The sequence below is a fragment of the Castanea sativa genome, chromosome 9 (assembly GCF_040712315.1).
Source record: "Castanea sativa cultivar Marrone di Chiusa Pesio chromosome 9, ASM4071231v1".
NCBI classification, from domain to species: Eukaryota; Viridiplantae; Streptophyta; class Magnoliopsida; order Fagales; family Fagaceae; genus Castanea; species Castanea sativa.
In genome coordinates, this window is record NC_134021.1 from 4,684,488 (window position 1) to 4,705,852 (window position 21,365).

Genomic DNA, 21,365 nt, shown 5'->3' on the forward strand with positions numbered 1-21,365 from the left:
CATCACACATTCCATTCACTTGGCTGATGACTAGTTGAGAATCTCCTTTGATTATTATCGACTCCGCCCTTAGAGACTTAGCCAATTCCAGCCCTTTGAGTAGAGCTTCGTACTTAGCCTCGTTGTTGGTGGTTTGGTACTACAAACAGACCGCGTATTCCAACCTATCACTCTCCGGGGACTTGAGTATGACTCCAATTCCTCCCGCATATAGTGTGAATGATCCATCTACATTGATAACCCACCTTTCGACTCCCTCATCTTTGTCCAGCTCGTCCTGGCTAGGGGTGAACTCTGCAATGAAATCTGCTAATACCTGCGCCTTTATCGCGCTCCTTAGAAAGTATCTGACATCAAACTCACTAAGTTCCACAACCCACTGTATTAATCGTCCAGCGGCTTCCAACTTGTTCATTGCCTTCTTTATGGGATGATCCGTTAGGACGTTGATAATATGAGCTTGGAAATAATGCCTCAGCTTCCTAGAAGCCGTAATCAAGGCAAAAGCTAGCTTCTCCATCATCAGGTATTGTCCTTCCGCTCCTCTCATCGCACGACTTGTGTAATAAACTGGTTTCTGGATTCTCCCTTCTTCTCTGACCAACGCCAAGCTTACTACGTGTGGGGACACCGCCAAATACAAATACAGCTCATCTCCAAGTACAGATGGACTCAGCAACGACGATGTCATGAGGTATGTCTTCAAGTCTTGGAAGACCTTTTGACACTCATCCGTCCACTTAAATACCTTCCTGAGGACTTTAAAGAATGGCAAACACTTGTCAGTAGCTTTCGACACAAACCTATTAAGGGCGGCAACTCGTCCGGTAAGAGACTGGACTTCCTTAATATTTTTCGGTGGTTCCATATTCAATATCGCCTGGATTTTGTCCGGATTTGCTTTAATTCCTCTGTGCGAAACCATGAACCCCAAAAACTTTCCCGACGAAACTCCGAAAGCGCACTTGCTTGGATTTAATTTCATGTTATATCGCCAAAGTGTATCAAAAGTCTTTTGAAGGTCGTCCAGATGATTTCCCTCGTCCAAGCTCTTTACCAGCATATCATCCACATAAACCTCCACATTACGCCCGATTTGAGGACGGAACATGTGGTTAACCAGTTTTTGGTAAGTCGCCCCTGCGTTCTTCAGACCGAAGGGCGTTACTTTGTAGCAAAACAACCTTTGGCTAGTAATGAATGAGGTATTTTCTTAATCTGCCTCGTCCATCTTTATCTGGTTGTAGCCTGAGAAGGCGTCCATGAAACTTAGCAACTTGTGACCTGCCGTCGAGTCCACCAGCTGGTCAATGCGTGGCACTGGATAACTATCCTTGGGACAAGCCTTGTTTAAGTTAGTAAAATCCACGCACATTCGCCACTTGCCGTTGGCCTTCTTCACCATAACTACGTTCGCCAACCAGTCTGGGTAATAAACTTCTCAGATGAATTCCGTGGTAATCAACTTCTGGACCTCTTCCTTGATGGCATTGTCTCACTCGGGAGCAAAAATCCTCTTCTTTTGACGCGCTGGCTTGGAATAGGGACATACATTCAGGCTGTGAGTAATAACACTTGGATCAATATCAAGCATGTCTTCATGACTCCATGCAAAGACATCGAGGTTTTTCTTCAAAAACTGGACCAAAGCATGCTTTGCCTTGTCTTCTATGTTCACCCCAATTCTAGTGAACTTCTCGGGGCTGCTCTCGTCCAAAGGGATGTCTTCTAACACCTTAGTAGGTTTTGCTGTGATCTTTCCCTCATCTATATTCATTGCCTGTACATGCTCGTCCATCACCAGCATGGCTAGGTAGCACTCTCTGGCGACCAACTGATCTCCTTGTACTTGGCCCACTCCGTGCTCGGTAGGGAATTTGATGGACAAGTGGTAGGTAGAGGTTACCGCCCTCCAATTATTCAGAGTCGGTCTTCCAATAATAGTGTTATATGACGATGCACAATCAACAACAAGGAAATTTACCTCTTTGGTTATCAGCTGTGGATACGCTCCAACCACCACTGGCAATGTGATGGTGCCCACTGGTTGCACCTTTATTCCTCCGAATCCCACCAATGGTGAATTCACTGGTTAAAGCTGATCTTGTCCTAGCCTCATTTGCTAGAATGCGGGGTAATACAAAATGTCAACAGAACTGCCATTGTCTATCAACACCCTCCTGGTCATGTAGTTAGCAATGAGTAGGGTGATGACTATCGTGTCATTGTGTGGGTGGTGAAGTCATCATGCATCCTCGTCTGTGAACGTAATGGCCTGCTCATCTGCTTCCCTCGTCCTGGGAGGTCGTCTAGACAGCTGGACATTCTGTACCACCTTCAGTATGTCTTCCTCGACTTGGATGACTGCGCTGTAGAGGTTCCTCCGATGATCACTCTTATCTCTCCTAGTGGGGGTCGTAATGACTCCTCCACCTTAGCCTTCAGTTTCTCGTCTCTCTGGTCTCGTCCAAGGAAATTCCTTAACTTTCCTTGTCTAATGAGATTCTCTATCTGTTGCTTCAAATCAAAGCACTCGTTCGTGTCATGCCCGTGGTCTTTATGAAAGCGGCAATACTTGTTCCTATTACGCTTGTTAGGATCTCCTTTCATCTTATCCGGCCACTTCAAGGATGGATCGTCCTTAATCTGCATAAGAACCTGCTCTAGTGGCATACTCAAGGGTGTGTATTGCTGATTTCTCACTGAGGAACTTGCCTTCTTACCATCCTTGTCCTTTCTCTCGTCTACCCGAGCCTTCTTTGGATGAGGTCCCTGATCTGAGTAACGCTGGTGGCCCGCTTCCAAGCTCTTTGCTCTCTTTCTCTTCTTGGCTATGATAGCGTCCTCAGCATTCATGAAATTCTGGGCCAAATGGACGAGTTCGGCCATAGTCTGCGGTTCCTGCTCATAGAGCTTATGGATGAATAAGCCAGAATAGACCCCATTGTGGAAAGCGGCCAATAATAACTTGTCATCCATTTTGTCCACTGTCAAGGCTTCCCTATTAAACCGGGTAATGAAGGACCGCAAACTCTCATTTTTCCCTTACTCTATAGTTAGCAAACTAGAAGAGGAACGCTTGTGGCGTTGTCCTCCAATGAAATTATTGACAAACAACTTATTCAACTCTTCAAATGATCCCACTGAGTTTGGGGGTATTTTGTTGAACCACACCCGCGCTAGTCCCTTAAGTGTGGTAGGAAAAGCTCTGCACATAATCTCGTCTGGGGCCCCTTGAAGGTGCATGGTCGTCTTAAAAGTAGCAATGTGATCACACGGGTCACGATTTTCATCATACGAATCCAAAGAAGACATTTTGAATTTCGGAGGTAGGGGATGACTGTTCCTGCTCATAGAGCTTATGGATGAATAAGCCAGAATAGACCCCATTGTGGAAAGCGGCCAATAATAACTTGTCATCCATTTTGTCCACTGTCAAGGCTTCCCTATTAAACCGGGTAATGAAGGACCGCAAACTCTCATTTTTCCCTTACTCTATAGTTAGCAAACTAGAAGAGGAACGCTTGTGGCGTTGTCCTCCAATGAAATTATTGACAAACAACTTATTCAACTCTTCAAATGATCCCACTGAGTTTGGGGGTATTTTGTTGAACCACACCCGCGCTAGTCCCTTAAGTGTGGTAGGGAAAGCTCTGCACATAATCTCGTCTGGGGCCCCTTGAAGGTGCATGGTCGTCTTAAAAGTAGCAATGTGATCACACGGGTCACGATTTTCATCATACGAATCCAAAGAAGACATTTTGAATTTCGGAGGTAGGGGATGACTGTTGATGGAAGCCGTGAAAAGGGAGTCCGTTCGGTGAACTAAATCATCCACTGGGTTCGCCCGCCTCATGTTGTCCCTCATCTCATCCATGACTTTTCTCATCTGGTCCATCTCTCTTTCCAGGTATGGCACTCTTCTTGAAGCAGTACCCCTTGTCTGATTTTCGGACTCAACATTTTCTCCTCCACCTTCCTGACTCTGGGCTCATCCTTCTGTTTGCCCATCGTGGCGCTGCCTTCAAAAGTTGATCTCCCTACTCAACTCCTAATTCTGACAGGTCAGTTCTGCCATAGCGGCAGCCATGGATTGTATATGTTGAACAGAAGGCGGTTGCATGACAAGCGTTGACTGGCGATTGCGAAGGGGATTACTAGAAGCATCCCTACTCTCCTGGTGGCCTGGGCTGGTAGCCCTTGATCTTGTTCGAACCATTCAACCTTTTGTCTGGGAAAGGCTAATCGTTGAAAACAAAATAGATAATCGAACAAAAAGAATAATGATTTCCCATAAACGGCGCCAACTGATGATGCGAAGAAAATCAGTAGGCTGGATGCTTCGGACTTGAAATGACTGCTTGCTCTTTCGATGGCCTGGAAAAGAAAGAAAAGCGATCAAAGGTGACTGGGGTTGCCGGCCAAGAACCCTCCGATGGCAAAGTTAGTTTTCTCTCTATATTTTCGGAGTTCCAACTTTTTGGGGAATATAAAGCGTACCTTCTTTTGGTTTGAAATGGCGTTTATATACTGTTCTAAAGACAGTTATCAAACTTGTAACCTCCCCTGGATTTGAGGCGGTGTGAGGGTTCAGGAATCACCCCTTCAACTGTTTAGGAGTTACATTTTTCCTCACAAACTGGTCACTGGAAGTTATGCGTGTGGTTCGGAGTTGTTATATTCACTTTGGAAATTTTCTCAAGTATCAAGGGCTCGTCCAGGGAACCTTGTCCAAGGAACCTACGGTCAGGTACATCTTGCTCCCAACATAAGGCTGTTCCTTTTTAGACGATCTTTCAGGACGAGGCTGATGGTTCACTTGGATGACATGGCATGGAGTTATAGAATCGTCCATGCAAAGCCCCGTCTACGCACTTTACTGCATGGACGGGCTTATTTAGGACGAGGTTCTTGCAACCTTTGTCTACTTGGTTTTTCCATGGACAACCTCTATGGACGAAGCTGGAGTTGTATTTTTATACCCCATCAAACCTCTTAAATGAAAAATTCTCCAGGGTAACGTACCCTATAAGCCAATTCACTATAAAATGAGAAGTATACAAACAAACTCAAATAGCATTTGACCATTTGCAATTAGACTTTTCGTGACCCACTAGGCAACTCATTGACTTCACCCCAATAACTCCAATACATTTGGACTTCTTCTATATGGATTGGTTCACAAATGACATGTTTGCTTCAAATTAGGATTTTAGGATCTTAATCGAGAAAGTCAATACCGTATCGATACCAATTGTACCAACCATTAAATCAGTATTAGTACAGTTATATCAACTGTACCAAGCATACTTTGGATGTTTTTGGCTATTATTGGCATTTTGGCCAATACAATAAAAAAAATTTTAATTTTGATTTTTTAAAAACATGTTATTTAGACTAATAAATTAATTAATGAGCTTAGGCTAAAATGTAGACTATAAAATATGTGGATTTTAAATTTTATATTCATAAACATAAAAATTAATAATTTCATATTTGCATAAATAAATACAAACAAATATATATGTATAGAAATATAAAAATAATGGTGTGAGGGTCCGTTTTTGGACAGTACCCAGGCCCAAGTAAAAACAAGGATCCCGGGCCCTTTACTTGTGGTTTGGTAAACTAGGCTTGGTTCACAGTAGCTAAATAGGGGCTGATTACGAACCAAGTTGTGCGCAAGTCACATAAATCTCCTTAAGGCAAAAATGCGATTCCTCCTAAGCAATAAAATATCATTATAAGTGTTTTAGTGTCATAAATGACTCTTTACTCTTATGAAATAAGTAAAATAAGTATTCATAATATTCACAATGAGAAGGAAATTAAAATAGAGTATTTGAGGCTTATTTTTTACTGTGTGAACATTTAAAAGAATGTTTTCACTTGGTACCCCAAGTGTAATATCGTGGTACCCCGGGCGTGAAGTCGTGGTTCCCAAGGGCACTAGGCCTATAAGAACCCAAAATACTGATTCTCTAAACTATACAATCTTTCTCCATGCTTATTATGCAATAGAGTTTTGTCATTTCTCTTTACCTCTATAGGTCCTGCATAAGAACACATTATACAATACACATATCTTCAAATAATAGTTAGTTTCTTAGATTAGGATATACATTTTAATACATATACATATATGTAAATGAATTTCATGAGAATGATTCAGTCAAGAGGATCCTGGCCCCAATTCTCACAGACTTAGTACTTTTGCATAAGACTTGTGGGATTTGGAACTCAAGTCCAAGTGGCTTTGCTTGGGCATTGCCTTTCAAGATAGTTAGGTGAGGAGGATTTTTGTGGGAGAGAGTGATATCTGATGTGTGCATATTTTGGACATATGTTTCTTTGGAGGCTAAGTGATATTTTGAATGATCTCAAGGATATGGGACAAATTCCTCCACCTTGGCTCTCTTATTTTGTTTATTTCTTTCTCTTCCTTGCTCGGCTTTTAAAGCTCTAAGAATATGTGTTTTGAACCTCTGAACTCTTCCCCTGAATCCCCATTTTTCTTCCCTCCGAATCCCCTCCTCTCTACTATGCGAATGTGTTCCTTTTATAGCAGACCTGGTCTGGTACCCTAAGTGAGGATGTCCCAAGTCTGCTGGGTAAAACTATGTTCTCTGTGACCTAAAAAGGTGCATTGGGCAGATGTTTAGCTTATTTAGGCAATTATAACTCAAAAGGGGCATTTGGCTGTAGCTATAAATGAAAATTTTCATCTTGAAAAGTTAAATAGAATGGGTGGGCTGCTCAGTGTACTGTAACAGCTTTGTTGAAAATGAAAATTGAGAGGAAATTGTGGGGAGGTGTCATGCACATTGGAGAACTGAGTTTTCCATTGGTTCATGCATTCCAAGCAAATATATGAACCAAGGGAAAGCCTCGGGATCCTCATTTTCACCAGAAATCACTCCCCTATCGACCGAACCATTCCTCCCTTACTATCCACTCGGGATCCCACGGGCTTGGACCAGGGGTTACAAAGATAATACCTGGTTTTTTGCTGGATTTTTAACGACTTTTTTTTTTTTTTTGGAAATCTAAACATACATAGGGCCTTGATGTTGATTCTTCTTGCTGCATATCCTCTGGCCTGATCGAGATCCTTGCTGCATGTCCTCTGGCTGAGATCCTTGTTCGAGATCCTCTTCTTTTTTTTCTTTTTTATTATTATTATTTCTTTCTTTTTTCTTCTTTTTGGGATTTTGGGCCTTCATGGTCCTTCTTAGCTTCATGAATTGGATTTTCTTTTGTTAAGGCCCATGATCTTTCCTTGCTTTTCATGGAATGGGCTTTCTTGTGAAATTTTAGTCCTCAACATTAGCCCCCTGAGCTCATGGGTTACCTGTAGCCCACGCAAGAGAAAAATAAATTGTTCTTGGACACTTTCCTGGTTTGTAGAACCAATGTATAGATCAAATAATTCTTGAGGGAAACTTCAAAGGAATTGCTACACTTCCTTCATAGGATGAACTAACATGTTGTGAAAGATTAGAATCCACCTTCATGTTAGCATTAAGTTGTAGATTGGTATTCGATAAATTAACTTTGTTAAACTGACAATGATATATGCATGTATAACCAAATTATATTGGTATTGCATTTGATGTTAAGAGTATATTTCTAGCACTAATGTTTTTGCTAGCAATTCTAGGATATGTCTTTTTTTTTTTTTTAAGTAGCATACAAAAATCACATTGGATGCATATTAAATCTCAATATAAGATAGCATTGCTTTGTCAACAAGATTTTGTTTGTTTTACAAAATAGTTTAAGTGAGGGAAGCCCCCATGAACTTTGCCAAAGATATTCTATGCATTGTAGTACATGCTTGCTATGGCTAAGGTGAATAACACCAAGATGTTTGTCACATGAGATTTTTAGTCCATGAATAGTGACTTACCAATGGGACCATGATATCATAAATCATTGAATCATATAAACATGCTGATTTAAAGCCTAATCAAGGCTAGCTATTCTTCTCAAAATGTATTAAGAGATTAGAAACTTCCCTGAGGACATGGCTTAGAAGGCTTAAGAACATCTCCACACCTTGCTTTAGCTAAAAACCTTGCTCTTTTGGTGGATGCTCTTGATCTTTGCCTTATTCTTTTTCCAGATTGTGAGAGATTGTATGATATTTCAGATTGCAGCAAATTATTTGCATGTCATGCCACCAATTATATTGTTGTTGAATTGCTATGTACCATATAGTTCATGAGCCAAAGAAAATAACAATAGCTGAACTCATGTACAGTAAAGTTTGCACTAGACTTCTCAATTATTATCAAGTGAAAGATATATTTAAGGAAAATTTTTAATCTTATCTTAGCCCCCAGTGTATGCACTGAAAAGCCAATGGCCAAATAAGATGTAGCAATAAAATTATTGTATGTATATGAAACCATGTGAGGATTTCAATCACATAAGAATTTCAAATTTTGATTTTTGATAATTGGTCAAGTAAGAAGACCAAAATATTAGAATTTTCATTTTAATCTACACGAATAAAGTATTAGTGCATGGGTGATACCTCTTGCACAACTTTTTGGAGCGTTTTGATATATTCAAACATGGTATTAATGAGTGGGCTTACCGAAAGGGTACCTTTCTTTTGTTGAATCACAGTACCTCCAAGCCTTTGGTGAGTTTGCACCTTGTAGGAGGAGGGAAATGTTGCTAGCTGGTTTGCAATGTCATTGACTAATCTCTTTGTACAGAGATTTGCAAAGGTATCCATGCTTTTGGGGCTTTGAGTGATGTACTCTTGGAAATTTTTTTTTAAGTTACACCTTCCTTGCTTCCTTAGGCTCCCTTGAACCAACTCCTTTCAAAGAGGTCAATCTTGTGCACTTTATACACCTACTTATGGGTTTTCATACCCACTCAAGGCTCTTTCTCTTTGTACCCCTCGTTGGGTCTTGCTTACAATTTGCACCCTTTGTTGGAACGTGCTACGGCTTGTACCTATTGCTGGTACATGCCACAGTTTGTACCTATTGCTGGTACATGCCACAGTTTGTACCTATTGCTGGCACATGCTACAGGTTGTAGCCATTGCTGGTACGTGAAACACAAGCTATAGCCATTGTTGGTACGTGCTACATAGGTTGTAGCCATTGCTAGTACGTGCTGCTAGTTGTAACCATTGCTAGTACGTGCTACTAGTTGTAACCATTGCTAGTACGTGCTACTAGTTGTAGCCATTACTGGGATATGCTTACAATCTGCACACATTATTGGGACGTGCTATGGCTTGTATCCATAAACTTTTGCTTTTAACTAGTTTCTTGGTTGTACTTGGAAACTTTTGCTCTTGGCCAATTTCTGAGCCATGTATTTAGAAAATTTGTTCTAGGCCAAGACCTGGGCCAAGTACCTGGAAAGTTTGCTCTTCCTAAGTCCTAGGCCATATCACTTGAAAAAATCTATTTTGGCCAAGTCCTAGGCTAGGTACATGGAAAGTTTACTCTCCCAAGTCCTGGGCCAGGTACATGGAAAGTTTACTCTTCCAAGTCCTGGGTCATGTCACTTGAAAAATTTGTTTTGGCCAAGTCCTGGGCTAGGTACATGGAAACTTTACTCTTTCCAAGTTCGAGGCCATGTCACTTGGAAAAAAAATCTGTTTTGGCCAAATCCCGATCCAAGTACATGGAAAGTTTACTTTTTCCAAGTCCTAGGCCATGTCACTTGGAAAAAATCTGTTTTTGCCAAGTCCTGAGCCAGGTACATGGAAATCTTGCTCTTCCCAAGTCCTGAGCCATGCCACTTGAAAAATTTGTTCATGGCCATTGAATTTTTCAATTTTCAAAAAAGGTTCCTTCATAGCCTCCCATTCTCAAGTGGAGTCACTAAACTGATTTCTTTTCTGTTCTTCAAAAGGTTAATGATTTGTTTCCTTCTCTAAGGATCTTCTAAAATATCCTTTCTTGGCTGTGAACAAATCCTTCGTGGAAATACTCTTCTTTTACGAGTCATTTAAGGTTGCTCTCATTGGTGAACTGATTCCTAGGAGGAGCTCCACCAAGATGATTCTGTCATGGTGTTTTCTTTAGGTGGGGGATCCTTTTACGGGGATCCTGGAAGAGGAAGGCTTGCTCTAGGCGTGCTCGTTAGAGGCTGTCTTCACAAACCTCCTAGTCTGTTTCTTTACAAAGATCTCTACCGCTACTACTTTTTTAGAGATCTTCTCACTCAATAGGTACTCCTCTTCTTCGGGGAGCTAGACCAGTAAATTTGTTACAACTTAGCTTTTGATAGCTCTAAGGATCCTTCAAACCTATGTTGTATTGGGATATTAATATTAGAAACTGGGCCACTCTTCAAGATCGCAAGGGTTGATGGAGGAGAGCTTTTATGGGATGGGAGCTCATCACCAATAGGATTTAGTAGTATGAAAAGTAATGATTCAGTTGTTGAGATGAATGACCGCCAAACACGCCCTTTCCATGTTGGGATACCTCATTTTGGTATCCTTCAATGCTCTGTATGCTTGGGATCGGGATTCCAGGTACAACAATAATGATTTTTCCATTAACTAGTTCCCATAAGGGAGGCGGATGACTCATGATCTGTTGAAATTTTATGAAAGACATTCGGTTGCTCGGCTCCCCATATGAAAACATTCTCATTTTTTAACAGTTTGGATAGTCCACTAGTGACCAAGGCTGGCCTTGGTGTGAACTTCCTAATATAAGAAATTCTTTTCAAAAAGCTCTTGAGTTCCTTGACTGTGGTATGTCTCTTCATGGTTGATATTATTGTTGCCTTAATTGGATCTATGAGGAGATCGATGTTAGGCAAAGGAAATTTATCCTTTTGACGTGCCTTATTTAATTTGTGGGAGTACACGCCAATGAATCTTCATTTTTTTTTTCAATAGCTTTGCCAATTTCTTTATTTTTTGTACCAATAACTGACTGCTGATTAGGATAGGCCTCAGGTTCCTTGGGCCAGCCCCTAGGTTCATTTCTTCAAGTTCCTCCTTTGGTAGGATCTATGCCTTCCTCTCCATATCCATAGGTTTCTCCAAGATCTTCATAAGTAGTATATTAGCCTTCCCTTTAGGTTTTTTCTTCTTCTGGGATAGGAGCCCCCCCGGGATCCTAGAGATGGGATATTCTGACTTATCATATCCTTACGTTCCTCCAAGATCTCTTCCTGGGGCTATCATAAGCAATATTCTGCCTTCCCTCCAGGTTTCTTCTTCTTCTGGGATAAGAGCCCTCGATCCTAGAGATGGAATATTCTGCCTCATCGTATCCTTACGTTCCTCCAAGATCTCTTTCTGGGCTATCATGTAAAATGGTGGTTTGGGATCCTCTTGTAGGCTACATTCAAGTCTCGCGTGCCTTCATAAGCAATATTCTGCCTTCCTTCCAAGTTTCTTTTTCTTCTGGGATAGGAGCCCCAGAGATGGGAGTCCCCCAGGATCCTAACAATGGGATATTCTTCAGCTGGAGCCGACTCATCATAGAATAAATTTTCCACAAAGTTTTCTTCGTGCTAGATGAAGGGACTAGGATTGGCAACAATTTTTGTGGGCTTCCCATTCGGTCCTTATTTCACGTATCAATGGTACATTGAGAGAATTAGACGATATTTGTGATGCCATGGTCGACCTTTAGAGCTAGTTGTACATGTCCTTTTATGGACTCTATAGCTTCTCCAAATCTTGTTATTTCCATGGGTGAGCCCAATTGTTGATTTGCAAGAAATGATAGATGCACTGTATAGTTGTTGAGCTTTCAATAATGTTGATTTTGCTACTAACTTGCAATATAGTATTTCTATTGATTTTCTTCAAAATATATTCAAGGTCCACCGCACAATAAGCTTTAGCCCTCAAGACATGAGGCGGTTGTTGAATCCTGCTTGATCCACCTTCTCTTGATGCTATTGTGGAACTTCTATCCATTTTCATAATACCTCAATTTTTTTTTGAACCATTTTACTTTGTTGGATCTGTGGAAATACTTTGCCTTTGCTGGAACCAATGATCTCCTAGGCTTTGTTGGAATAGAGAGTATACTTAGCTTTGCTGGAATAAAGGATCTCCTCAGCTTTGTTGGGATCAAGGATCTCCCAAGCTTTACTTTCCTGAAGTCAATATCTCCTAGACTATAGCAAACCTGGTTTGGTACCCCAAGCGAGGACGTCCCAGATCTGCTGGGTAAAACTATGTCCTCTGTGACCTAAAAATGTGCATTGGGTAGAGGTTTAGTTTATTTAGGCAATTATAACTCAAAAGGGGCATTTGGTTTTAGCTATAAATGAAAGATTCCTTCTTGGAAAGTTAAATGGAATGGGTGGGCTGCTCAGTATACTGTGACAGCTTTGTTGAAAATGACAATTGAGAAGAAATTGTGGGGAGGTGTCATGAACATGGGAGAATTGAGTTTTCTATTGGTTTTTGCATTCCAAGCAAATATATGAACCAAGGGAAAGTCTCGGGATCCTCATTTTCACCAGAAATCACTCCCCTACTGACCAAACCATTCCTCCCTTACTATCCACTCGGAATCCCACAGGCTTGGACCATGGGTTACAAAGATAATATCTGTTTTTTTGCTGGATTTTTAACGACTTTTTTTTTTTTTTTTTTTTTGGAAATCTGAACATACATAGGGCCTTAATGTTGATTCTTCTTGCCGCATATCCTTTGGCCTGATCGAGATCCTTGCTGCATGTCCTCTGGCCGAGAGCCTTAGCCGAGATCCTTTTCTTTTTCTTTTTTCTTTTTTTATTATTATTATTTCTTTCTTTTTTCTTCATTTTGGGATTTTGGGTCTTTATGGTCCTTCTTAGCTTCATGAATTGAGCCTTCTTTTGTTAAGGCCTATGATCTTTCCTTACTTTTCATGGAATGAGTTTTCTTGTGAAATTTTGGTCATTAACAAATGGTAATCTCGAAACTATACACCGATATGAAGTATCAACTAGTACTAAATATTTCGTTCTCCTAATCAAATCGAAACAGTCTTCGATCTAAAATTGACTCCCTTAATCTATCAATGCATGCACTGATAGAAGACAAAGCACTTAGTGGTTTCAATGAGCATGGGTTCTTCAAGTTCTTGGTTTTAATATATCTCAAGGGTGCAAAGCCAATAACTATAACTAGAAGGATGTTTCTTTGGTTTTGAAACCAAAAGAAGACTATCAAGATGCTCAATGGTACAACAACCTTTGTATAAAGATTTGTGCTTTCTTTGTATTTTATAAGTAGGTTAAATAAAGTTATAATAAAATTGTGCAATTATTTTCCTAAAGGAATTAGAAAAACAAAGTCTGACATTTTTGTTCAAGCAAACCTGCAATGAGGGACCGGTGAACTTTGTGGTTCAATTATTGTTCGCTTAAGCAAGATTTTTTAGATTGCATTTCTTAGATAAGTTCCATGACTGAACCTTTTTTTTTTTTTTTTTTTTTTTGAGAAGATTACTTAACATATCTTTCACATATGCCCAAATGTTACAAACTCTTTTTAAGAGTACAAACTACAAAGTCATCAGAAATTCCCAATATAAATCCTAACAAATTGAACTTAAAATAGAGGTGCGAACAATTTTTTTTCTCTATTTATTGTCTTTAGGCAAATCGATAGAACAACTTTACATCTTGCCATCCTTGTAGGAACCTTTTAAAAATAAAAAATAAAATAAAATGGTTTAGTTAATAGGTACCTTAGGGTATTTGTTAATGACTATTTTTAAAAAAGTTTAAATTCCATTTTCATGGAATATATAAAAACTGATTTTTTTTCTTTTTTCATAATTTTTTTTTATAAAAAAATAATTGTTAAACCAATGTCCTTAATGCACTTGTTAACTTTTTCTATAATAAAATTAGAAAAAAAAAAAACTATTAAAAGCTATATTTGCTGGTTTTGATTTTTATTATAGATCCATTTGATTAAACGTTTTAAGAGATTAAAAAGAAATTTTTAAAACCCAAAACTGACTCATTTTAAACTAATTTTATACAAACGCACCTTAAGAACAACCTAATAGCTTATCAAAAACTAAGAACAGCTTAATTTATTAAGGCGAAAGCGGTATATGGAGACGAATTTTGGCTTAACAAAACATTATTACAAAAGCAGTCTTATCGAGGCGACACTAGATCGAAACCCGAAGTAAGGAGTTGTTGTTAGAGTGTGAGTTGCCTTTATTGTTTTGTTCGTCGAAGTGCAGAGAGAGACCCTTCTCTTTCCCTGACACTGTGTGTGTTTTAGAGAGAGAGAGAGAGAGAGAGAGAGTGATGAGAACCATGGGGGGAGGAGAGAGAAAGAAAATCTTGGTGGGTTTGGCAGTGGCAATGTTTTTGGGAGTAGCAGTGTACTTGAGGCTTTGGACCATCGATTATTCTTTTTCTTCTGATGACTCCGAAATCCTAAGGTTTTTCTTCCCCTTCTGTGTTTTTTTTTCCTTTATGGGTTCTGCTTCCTAATCTTTCTTTCTATCTTTTTGGTTTCTTTAATGTGTGATTGAACATGGGTATTTTTTTTTTTTTTTTTTTTTTTTTTGTGCTTAAAAATCTTTGTAGAAGACAGTTTGATCTTGCAAACAGGGAAGCCATGGATGAATCTGCAGAGTGGAGGCTGAAATATGATGTGGAAGTAGAGAGGTCTACCAACTGTGCCAAAGAACTTAATGAGGTACAAATACAACTTAATTCATTTGTGGGGTTAGTTTTTTGTGCTTTGGAATTATTGGGATTTTTTATATGATAGATTCATAGCTCATGTATCATAGGATTTTGTGAATTGCAGCAAGATATGTGTAATGTACCTTTGCAGCTATAACTATCTATTTTTGTTTGTATCAATTCATATCCTTTTGTTTTTGATAGGTAAGAATTCAGTTTTATTACACAGAGGAACAAGAGAATTTGTATCAATTTATACCCTGTATAGATGTTTCCATGGAGATAACCTGGCAAAGTTTTATTTCATTTAGTTTCATGTTATATGAGTTTCTAGTGAGAATTATCAACTTCTAACCTGAAATTCTGTTTTGTTTTAACCTACTGTGATTAACCTGAACTTGTAATACTTGTGCTGTTGTGAATTCAAACTTGGATGGAATTGTATGCTCAGTTGGTGACATTGCGTGCTTATTACAGTGTTATATATGGATGACAGAGCATATATGGAGTATGACATTTGAGCTATAATCCTACATTGAATAAACCATTTTGGGGAAACCCAAAATGTGGTTTTTGAGCTATATCCTAAGACTATTACCGTATTAAGTATTTACGTAGCAATTTATAATACTATCTATGTATATCATTGAAGGATATAGTTTAGTTCCAAATCAGTGTGGACTTTGGAGCTATTTCCTTAAACTCACTATGTTGTGATTTATAAGACTATCCATGTGTATTATTTAAACAAGTTACATGACTTATTAAAAAATTCATTTGTGGGATTGGCCCAAATTTAGGAAGTTCATATTCTAGAGACTCATATGCAATGCATTCCTCCATGGTCTCATTGTGAGGATACACTCTGATCACCCTTGCACCTCTACTACCTATCAAAATTTCATCCATGCCATGGACCTCTGCTAACACTCCCTTCCCCCCTCCAACCAAAAAGTCTATTAAATGATTGACTTTGGGCTCAAGGAGAGGGGAAATGGGAGATTTAAACTATTAAGCTTCGCTTTATAAGGTGTGATTCCAGATGATTGTTCTACACTTCTACCCCTTGGGGGTTGGCTAGTTAAGAGATTATTGTGTGAATAATGTGCATGGTGGACTGGATGCTTTGGAACCATCATTTAGATGTATCAATATACAGCAGTTGGGTTATTTGTCAATATATATATACAGCAGTTGGGTTAGTTGACACAATGACAACTACTCATTTGAATTAGCCATCTAATTGACAGTTTCTTTTTTCAGACTCCAGTGATGTGTACACTTAACAATTATGATTCTTCTCTATTTTTCTATTTCTTCCTTGTCTCTCCCTTTTTAGAAGTATACCTGAGGACCTGAGGTTTAACAGCCTCTTTTCCTCTGGATTGAATAATTATTCTCCTTGACAGATTAAGGAGTCTCTCGAGAACAAGGTGGAAGATGCTCCCAGCATTAACCAGAAATTGGCAATGGTACAAAAGGTGACTCTTTACTTCATATTATCATGTACTTTCCTTTTTCTTTCCCTCAATGTTCTAGTTGACATTCTTTAGGATGCATTTAGTTTCCGCATGATGTGAGACACCCAAATTCAATAGCTTAGTGACAACTAAGCTGAGAGTTGTTTGCACATTAGTATTTAATACAGTGCTTTAGCTAAGCCTCCGTTTGGATACAGATTATAAATGAAAATTATTTCACTATTCAGCTTATTTTTGCTACTATTTATGGGCTCACTGCACTTTTTGGTACTATTCATGGGCCTATTATACTTTTTCAACTAATTTTTACCTTTATCTACAGTACTTTCAGCAATAAGTTTTCAATTTCAACAAAATAAGCGATATTCAAACAGACCCTAAATCTAACTTTTCTTATATACTTCTGAAATTGTCTTGAAAGCAATCATTTATATTTCTTCAAAAAGGCCTGTATAATTTCTTTTTTTTTTATTTTCCAAACCTTTAAAAAAGTGTTTTCACCTCTGTATTTATGGACAACCATGGAATTCCAGGGTATTAAGAATAACTTAAAGGTTACATTCTGTTTGATTTTTCTCTTCTTTTTCTTACAAATTCAAATGTTACCAGGAAAATTCAGCCTTGCTTGAAAGGGTGGAAGCCTTAAAACAGGAGCTTGAGGATGCCAAGCTGAAGTGCAACTTGCATTAGATTAATTGATCACCATAAATTTGACATTGGGTAAACGAGATTTCTGCATATTAAGCTTTACCTTCATGTGTCATTAGCATGTCTCTGAGGGAAGCAGTACTTTCTGAGCAAATCTTTCAGAGTGCAAATTTTTAGCTCTCTTGTCCGTTATTCAAGCACAGGAAATATATCTTCAATGATATTTATGGTTCCTTCTCAGCTATCATGTAGAATGCTTAGTAAGCAGATATTTCAACTATGAGTTGTTGAAATAATGCCGACCCTGGTGTTCTTATTTTTCTCCTTTCCTTATTACTGAGGGAAGGTTTGGGTTGGTCTTGGAATTTCAACCTTCTCTCTATGTAAATTGTTTTTTAGGAGGAAAATCTTTGTTGACAGATCTTCTTGAATTTTGGGCAAGAGATTTGTTTGGTTGTGAAAGAGTAAATTTTGCATGTCTGTAAGAGTCATCATCACCAACATTTAGATGTATAGACCGGTGAATCTATAGATTTCTGTTTCAAAATGTTTTGCATGTGCTTTCATATGGTTTGCAAGTGTTTCCCCCCTGCTACACTTGGGGTAATAAAGAGAGACTCGTGTACTTTAGTCCTTAGCAAAATGTTGCTAGGCTGCTATCTATGTAATAGGACAGAAATTTTTTATTGTTTCGTTCAGGACTTCTTTGTCTCACATACATCTCTTGCTTCAGAAAGGGTTTTGAGTTATGGGCAAAGATTGGGTCCAATGGTTCCAGAGTGTTGGGCCCATTGATGATGGCACGTGTCCACTTTGGTCATGTGTTGCCATCGCAACAAGTCCAGTGCATTGGAGCCATTGGACCCAAGGCAAGTCCTCAAGTTCTGTTATATATATCACATGGTGAAAAAAATTACTATTATCATAATTTTTTAACATAAAGGGCTTGGTCCTTCACTGGAGTTCCTTTTAGTCACTTTGCTTGAGTTTAGTGATACTAATTACGTTATATTTAGATCAGATATTCTCTTATTGTATGCAAACTTTACGATTGACTGATTGAGGAAAACACTTACGTAGTGCAAATCCCAACATGATCCTTTTTGTTACCAACAAAAATGGTAAATTATGCCCTCTTTCCACACAAGGGTTGGTTCTCTGCACAAGGTCAGACTTAGGGAGTACTCTTGCTATCTCCTCTAGAACATAGATTACTATTTACCAGTCCAACCTGGGAAATCAAGCGTGTTTGGAGACGCAAGCCTTGCACCGACACATGTTTTGATGTTTTGCAATTCGCATGCTTTGAACTGCGTGCTTGGTGTATGACAGTTAAGCTGTATGACAGAATCTTTCACATTTTTCAGTGTTTGGTAGCATAAAAAAAATGATCAATGGAAAACTATTTTTAGTCAATGGAAAATCTTAATAAAAATAAGGCTTTTTTTTATAGGTTGTTTTCCAACAAATTTTTTTGGAAAATGATCACTCTCTTATAGTACACTCTCTCACACAGTACGCTCTCTCACTCTTTCTCTCTTTCATTTTCTTTTTCTTTCCTCACACCCTCACTATCACTAACTCTACTCTCTCTCTCTCTCTCTCTCTCTCCATATTTCTCTTCCCTTTCATAACACAGTTCTCTGATTAGATTTTTTTTTTCCCTCGTTACTCAGTAATTATTTCATTCCTCTCTACCAAAATTCCAATTCTTTACTTTGAATTTTAAACTTAGGGTCTGTTTGGATAGAACTTATTTTGCTGAAACTGAAAACTGAAAACACTGTAGCAAAATAATTTTTAAATGTGTGAATAGTGCTGTGGGACCCATTTTTAATGAAAAAGTTGCTGAAAAGTGAAATTTGTGGGACCCGTAAACAGTACATTTGTGCACTGTTCATCACTGAAAAGTCCATCTATGCGGCTGGGTTAAAAAAAAAAAAAAAACCAAAAACGCAGACGTGGACGCCAGACTTGGATCCAAACGCCCTCTTAATTTTATTTTTTCTCTAAGAAATTTTTAGTTTAATGGATTCCAGGTAGAAGTTTTTTTTTTGCACATAAAAGTAAAAAAAGAAGAATGAATGAAGTAAAAGATGAAAATTTTAAACATGGTGCCTATATGGCTCTAAATTGCTTTTACATAGGATAATCTTTTTTGTTGACAGATACATTATGCAGATACTATGTAGTGATGATATATTATGTAGATACATTATATAAATATATAATTTTGAGTAATATTAAAGACTTGTGGTTGACCATAGTAGACAATTAGTGTACCAACAAAAATAGTAGACAATTAAAAGATATTGTTATTTGTACTTATTAAAGATGTATTCCTCTATCAATTTTATGTATATAGACAAATGGTTGATATATATATATGTGTGTGTGTGTGTGTGTGTGTGTGTGTGTGTATGTGTGTGTGGACGTTTCTGTCCATATATATGAGCAAGATGAGTGGTAGAGATTATGAAAATTTGACAACTAATTTTGATTGTATCTATTGTCAAAATTTTAGCATGAAAACCAAATTCATTCTTGGTTTTTTGTTATTATTTATATTGACTACATTAGTTAGTTTACATAATACACATGTTTTAAACTACACAAGAAATATAAAAAATAAAAATAAAAATTTGCATACCAAATACCAGAAAACATTCTCAAATTCATTTTCAAGGTCATTACTAAACACTAGAAAATGATATAGTTTTCTAGAAAATGCTATTTGGAAAATGAACCATTTTCCAAAAAACGTCGATGTTGAAACAAACAGAACGTAACTGTATGTTTGGGAGGACTGAAATGAATGATACTAAAAAGGATCACAGAGAAATTCTGTCTGTTCTTTTATAGTTTTATTTAACAGCTTGTTTGGATTGATGAAATTGAATAGAATGGAAAGGAATAAAAAGAATAATTTAAGAATATTTATTTCCTTTGTTTGGGAGTTTAACATGTGGGAGAGAATAAAATGAATTTGAGTAAACATTCATTCATCTTTATTTCTCGCAAAACCTCAAATTTTCATTTCTCTCAAAATTGGGAAGAATTTGATTTAAGTTTAATGAAAATTTTATTAGAACTCCTAAAAAATACTCCTTCAATCTCAGCCCTTTTTACACATAATGACCCATTTTATTCTCAACCAAACGTACAAACATATGCCATCAGTCTTGCTCTCGCTTTGCCCTCTGTTGCTCACGCCACTACTATTCTCTTACTGCTGATCTCCCCATCAAATCCCGAGTCTCTCAATTTCATTGATTTCTTATTTTTGAAAAGTACTCCTATATTTGTTGTGCATTGATGGAATTCCAATTTTCAATACCAATTGATCCACGCCAATTTCTGCTTGTTTTATATAGTATAACAGTTTTGAAAGCAAATAACAAGCAACAACATTGTTCACATCGAGTCTAAACTAGAATCAATTTTTATGTTCTATAAATCGAGTGGTATAAATAGTAATGTTGTTATAAAATAATTTTATTTCATTTCTTCTAATGTTTGTTCCAACAATGTTACTTGCATTTTATTCATTTCTATTCATTTATTTTAAAACATCCAAATGAGATTATTTAATTACATTACATTTCATTTCTATTTTTACATTTATTTATCTTAAATACATTCCATTCATTTACATTCCTTTATAATCATTCCGTTCTATTATCTTACGAACTCCCAAACGAAGGCTGAAGTACATTCAATTCCTTGATCATTCCATTTCATTCCCTTGTGAATTCCCAAATGAAGGCTAGGAGTTTAATAAGATGGAATGAGATGGACATTCCCTTATAACTAATCCATTCCATCTTAAGCATTCCTCTTAAATATGAACTTTTTTTTTGGGGGGGAGGGGGTGAAAATACCTATTTTATTCATCTTTCAAAAGACAAATAAAAAGTGAAAAGTATACTTGTAAAATTCTATGTTTCTTTTTATTTTAAATCCTGTTTATATAAACTCTTAACATGCTACAAAATACACTATATTAAGATCTATATATTCCATTATTTAGAGCAAAAATAGAAGAATAAAGCATCTTTAATAATTAATCGGCAAAACTTGTTGACGATTAATCCTGTGAGTGTTTGTCCAGAAAAATTATTCCAAGTCCAGATGAGCAGATAAAATAAAAAGATGGAGAGGAAGGCTATTTAAGCAAGCAAATGCAACATAATACTATTGGGGTCTCTTGAAATTGTTACAACCCTAAATGATAATTCTTCATCTTCTTTCATAATACAATAACTATTATGCTAATCATTGCGATAACCTAATCCTTCATACACACATAATTATGCTTGCCCTTCAGGCAAATGGTAATTACTATAAACAAGTAGATGGTTGGAGGAGATGATGTATGTAAATCATCTGGACTCCTAGCTTGTAAAATAGTAGTTTTTCTTGTAATATAGAGATTGCTTTTCAATCTGAGGTATTAGTTGAGGAATCAGGATCAGTAGGGTCTGTTTTTAATTCTTGGAGGAATCTTGTTATAGTCTGCACGAAAATTTCATTGTTTTCAGGTTGCTGGCTTGAGGAGGCAGCTTTCTCTTGTGAACCCTG

General features: G+C 37.6%; 1 protein-coding gene across 2 annotated transcripts; it reads left to right on the top strand.

Annotated features, from left to right (window-relative positions):
* The first annotated feature begins 13,986 nt into the window (after positions 1–13,986).
* On the top strand, positions 13,987–17,331 carry LOC142609667 (uncharacterized). Of its 2 annotated transcripts, none has more exons than XM_075781322.1 (4): positions 13,987–14,405; positions 14,554–14,665; positions 16,065–16,136; positions 16,746–17,331. In XM_075781322.1, the coding sequence occupies exons 1-4, from the start codon at positions 14,269–14,271 to the stop codon at positions 16,824–16,826; spliced, it is 402 nt and encodes a 133-aa protein (XP_075637437.1). In that variant the 5' UTR covers positions 13,987–14,268; the 3' UTR covers positions 16,827–17,331. The 2 variants fall into 2 exon arrangements, with proteins under 2 accessions (XP_075637437.1, XP_075637438.1); XM_075781323.1 differs by having other exon boundaries at positions 14,007–14,405; positions 16,065–16,127.
* Positions 17,332–21,365: the final 4,034 nt, after the last annotated feature.

Bases quoted from the DNA above. Each gene is read 5' to 3' on its own strand.
- LOC142609667 (XM_075781322.1), top strand. From the start codon at position 14,269: ATGAGAACCATGGGGGGAGGAGAGAGAAAGAAAATCTTGGTGGGTTTG. The intron at 14,666-16,064 runs GTACAAATACAA...TCTCCTTGACAG, and splicing joins GTGCCAAAGAACTTAATGAG to ATTAAGGAGTCTCTCGAGAA. The intron at 16,137-16,745 runs GTGACTCTTTAC...AAATGTTACCAG, and splicing joins AATTGGCAATGGTACAAAAG to GAAAATTCAGCCTTGCTTGA.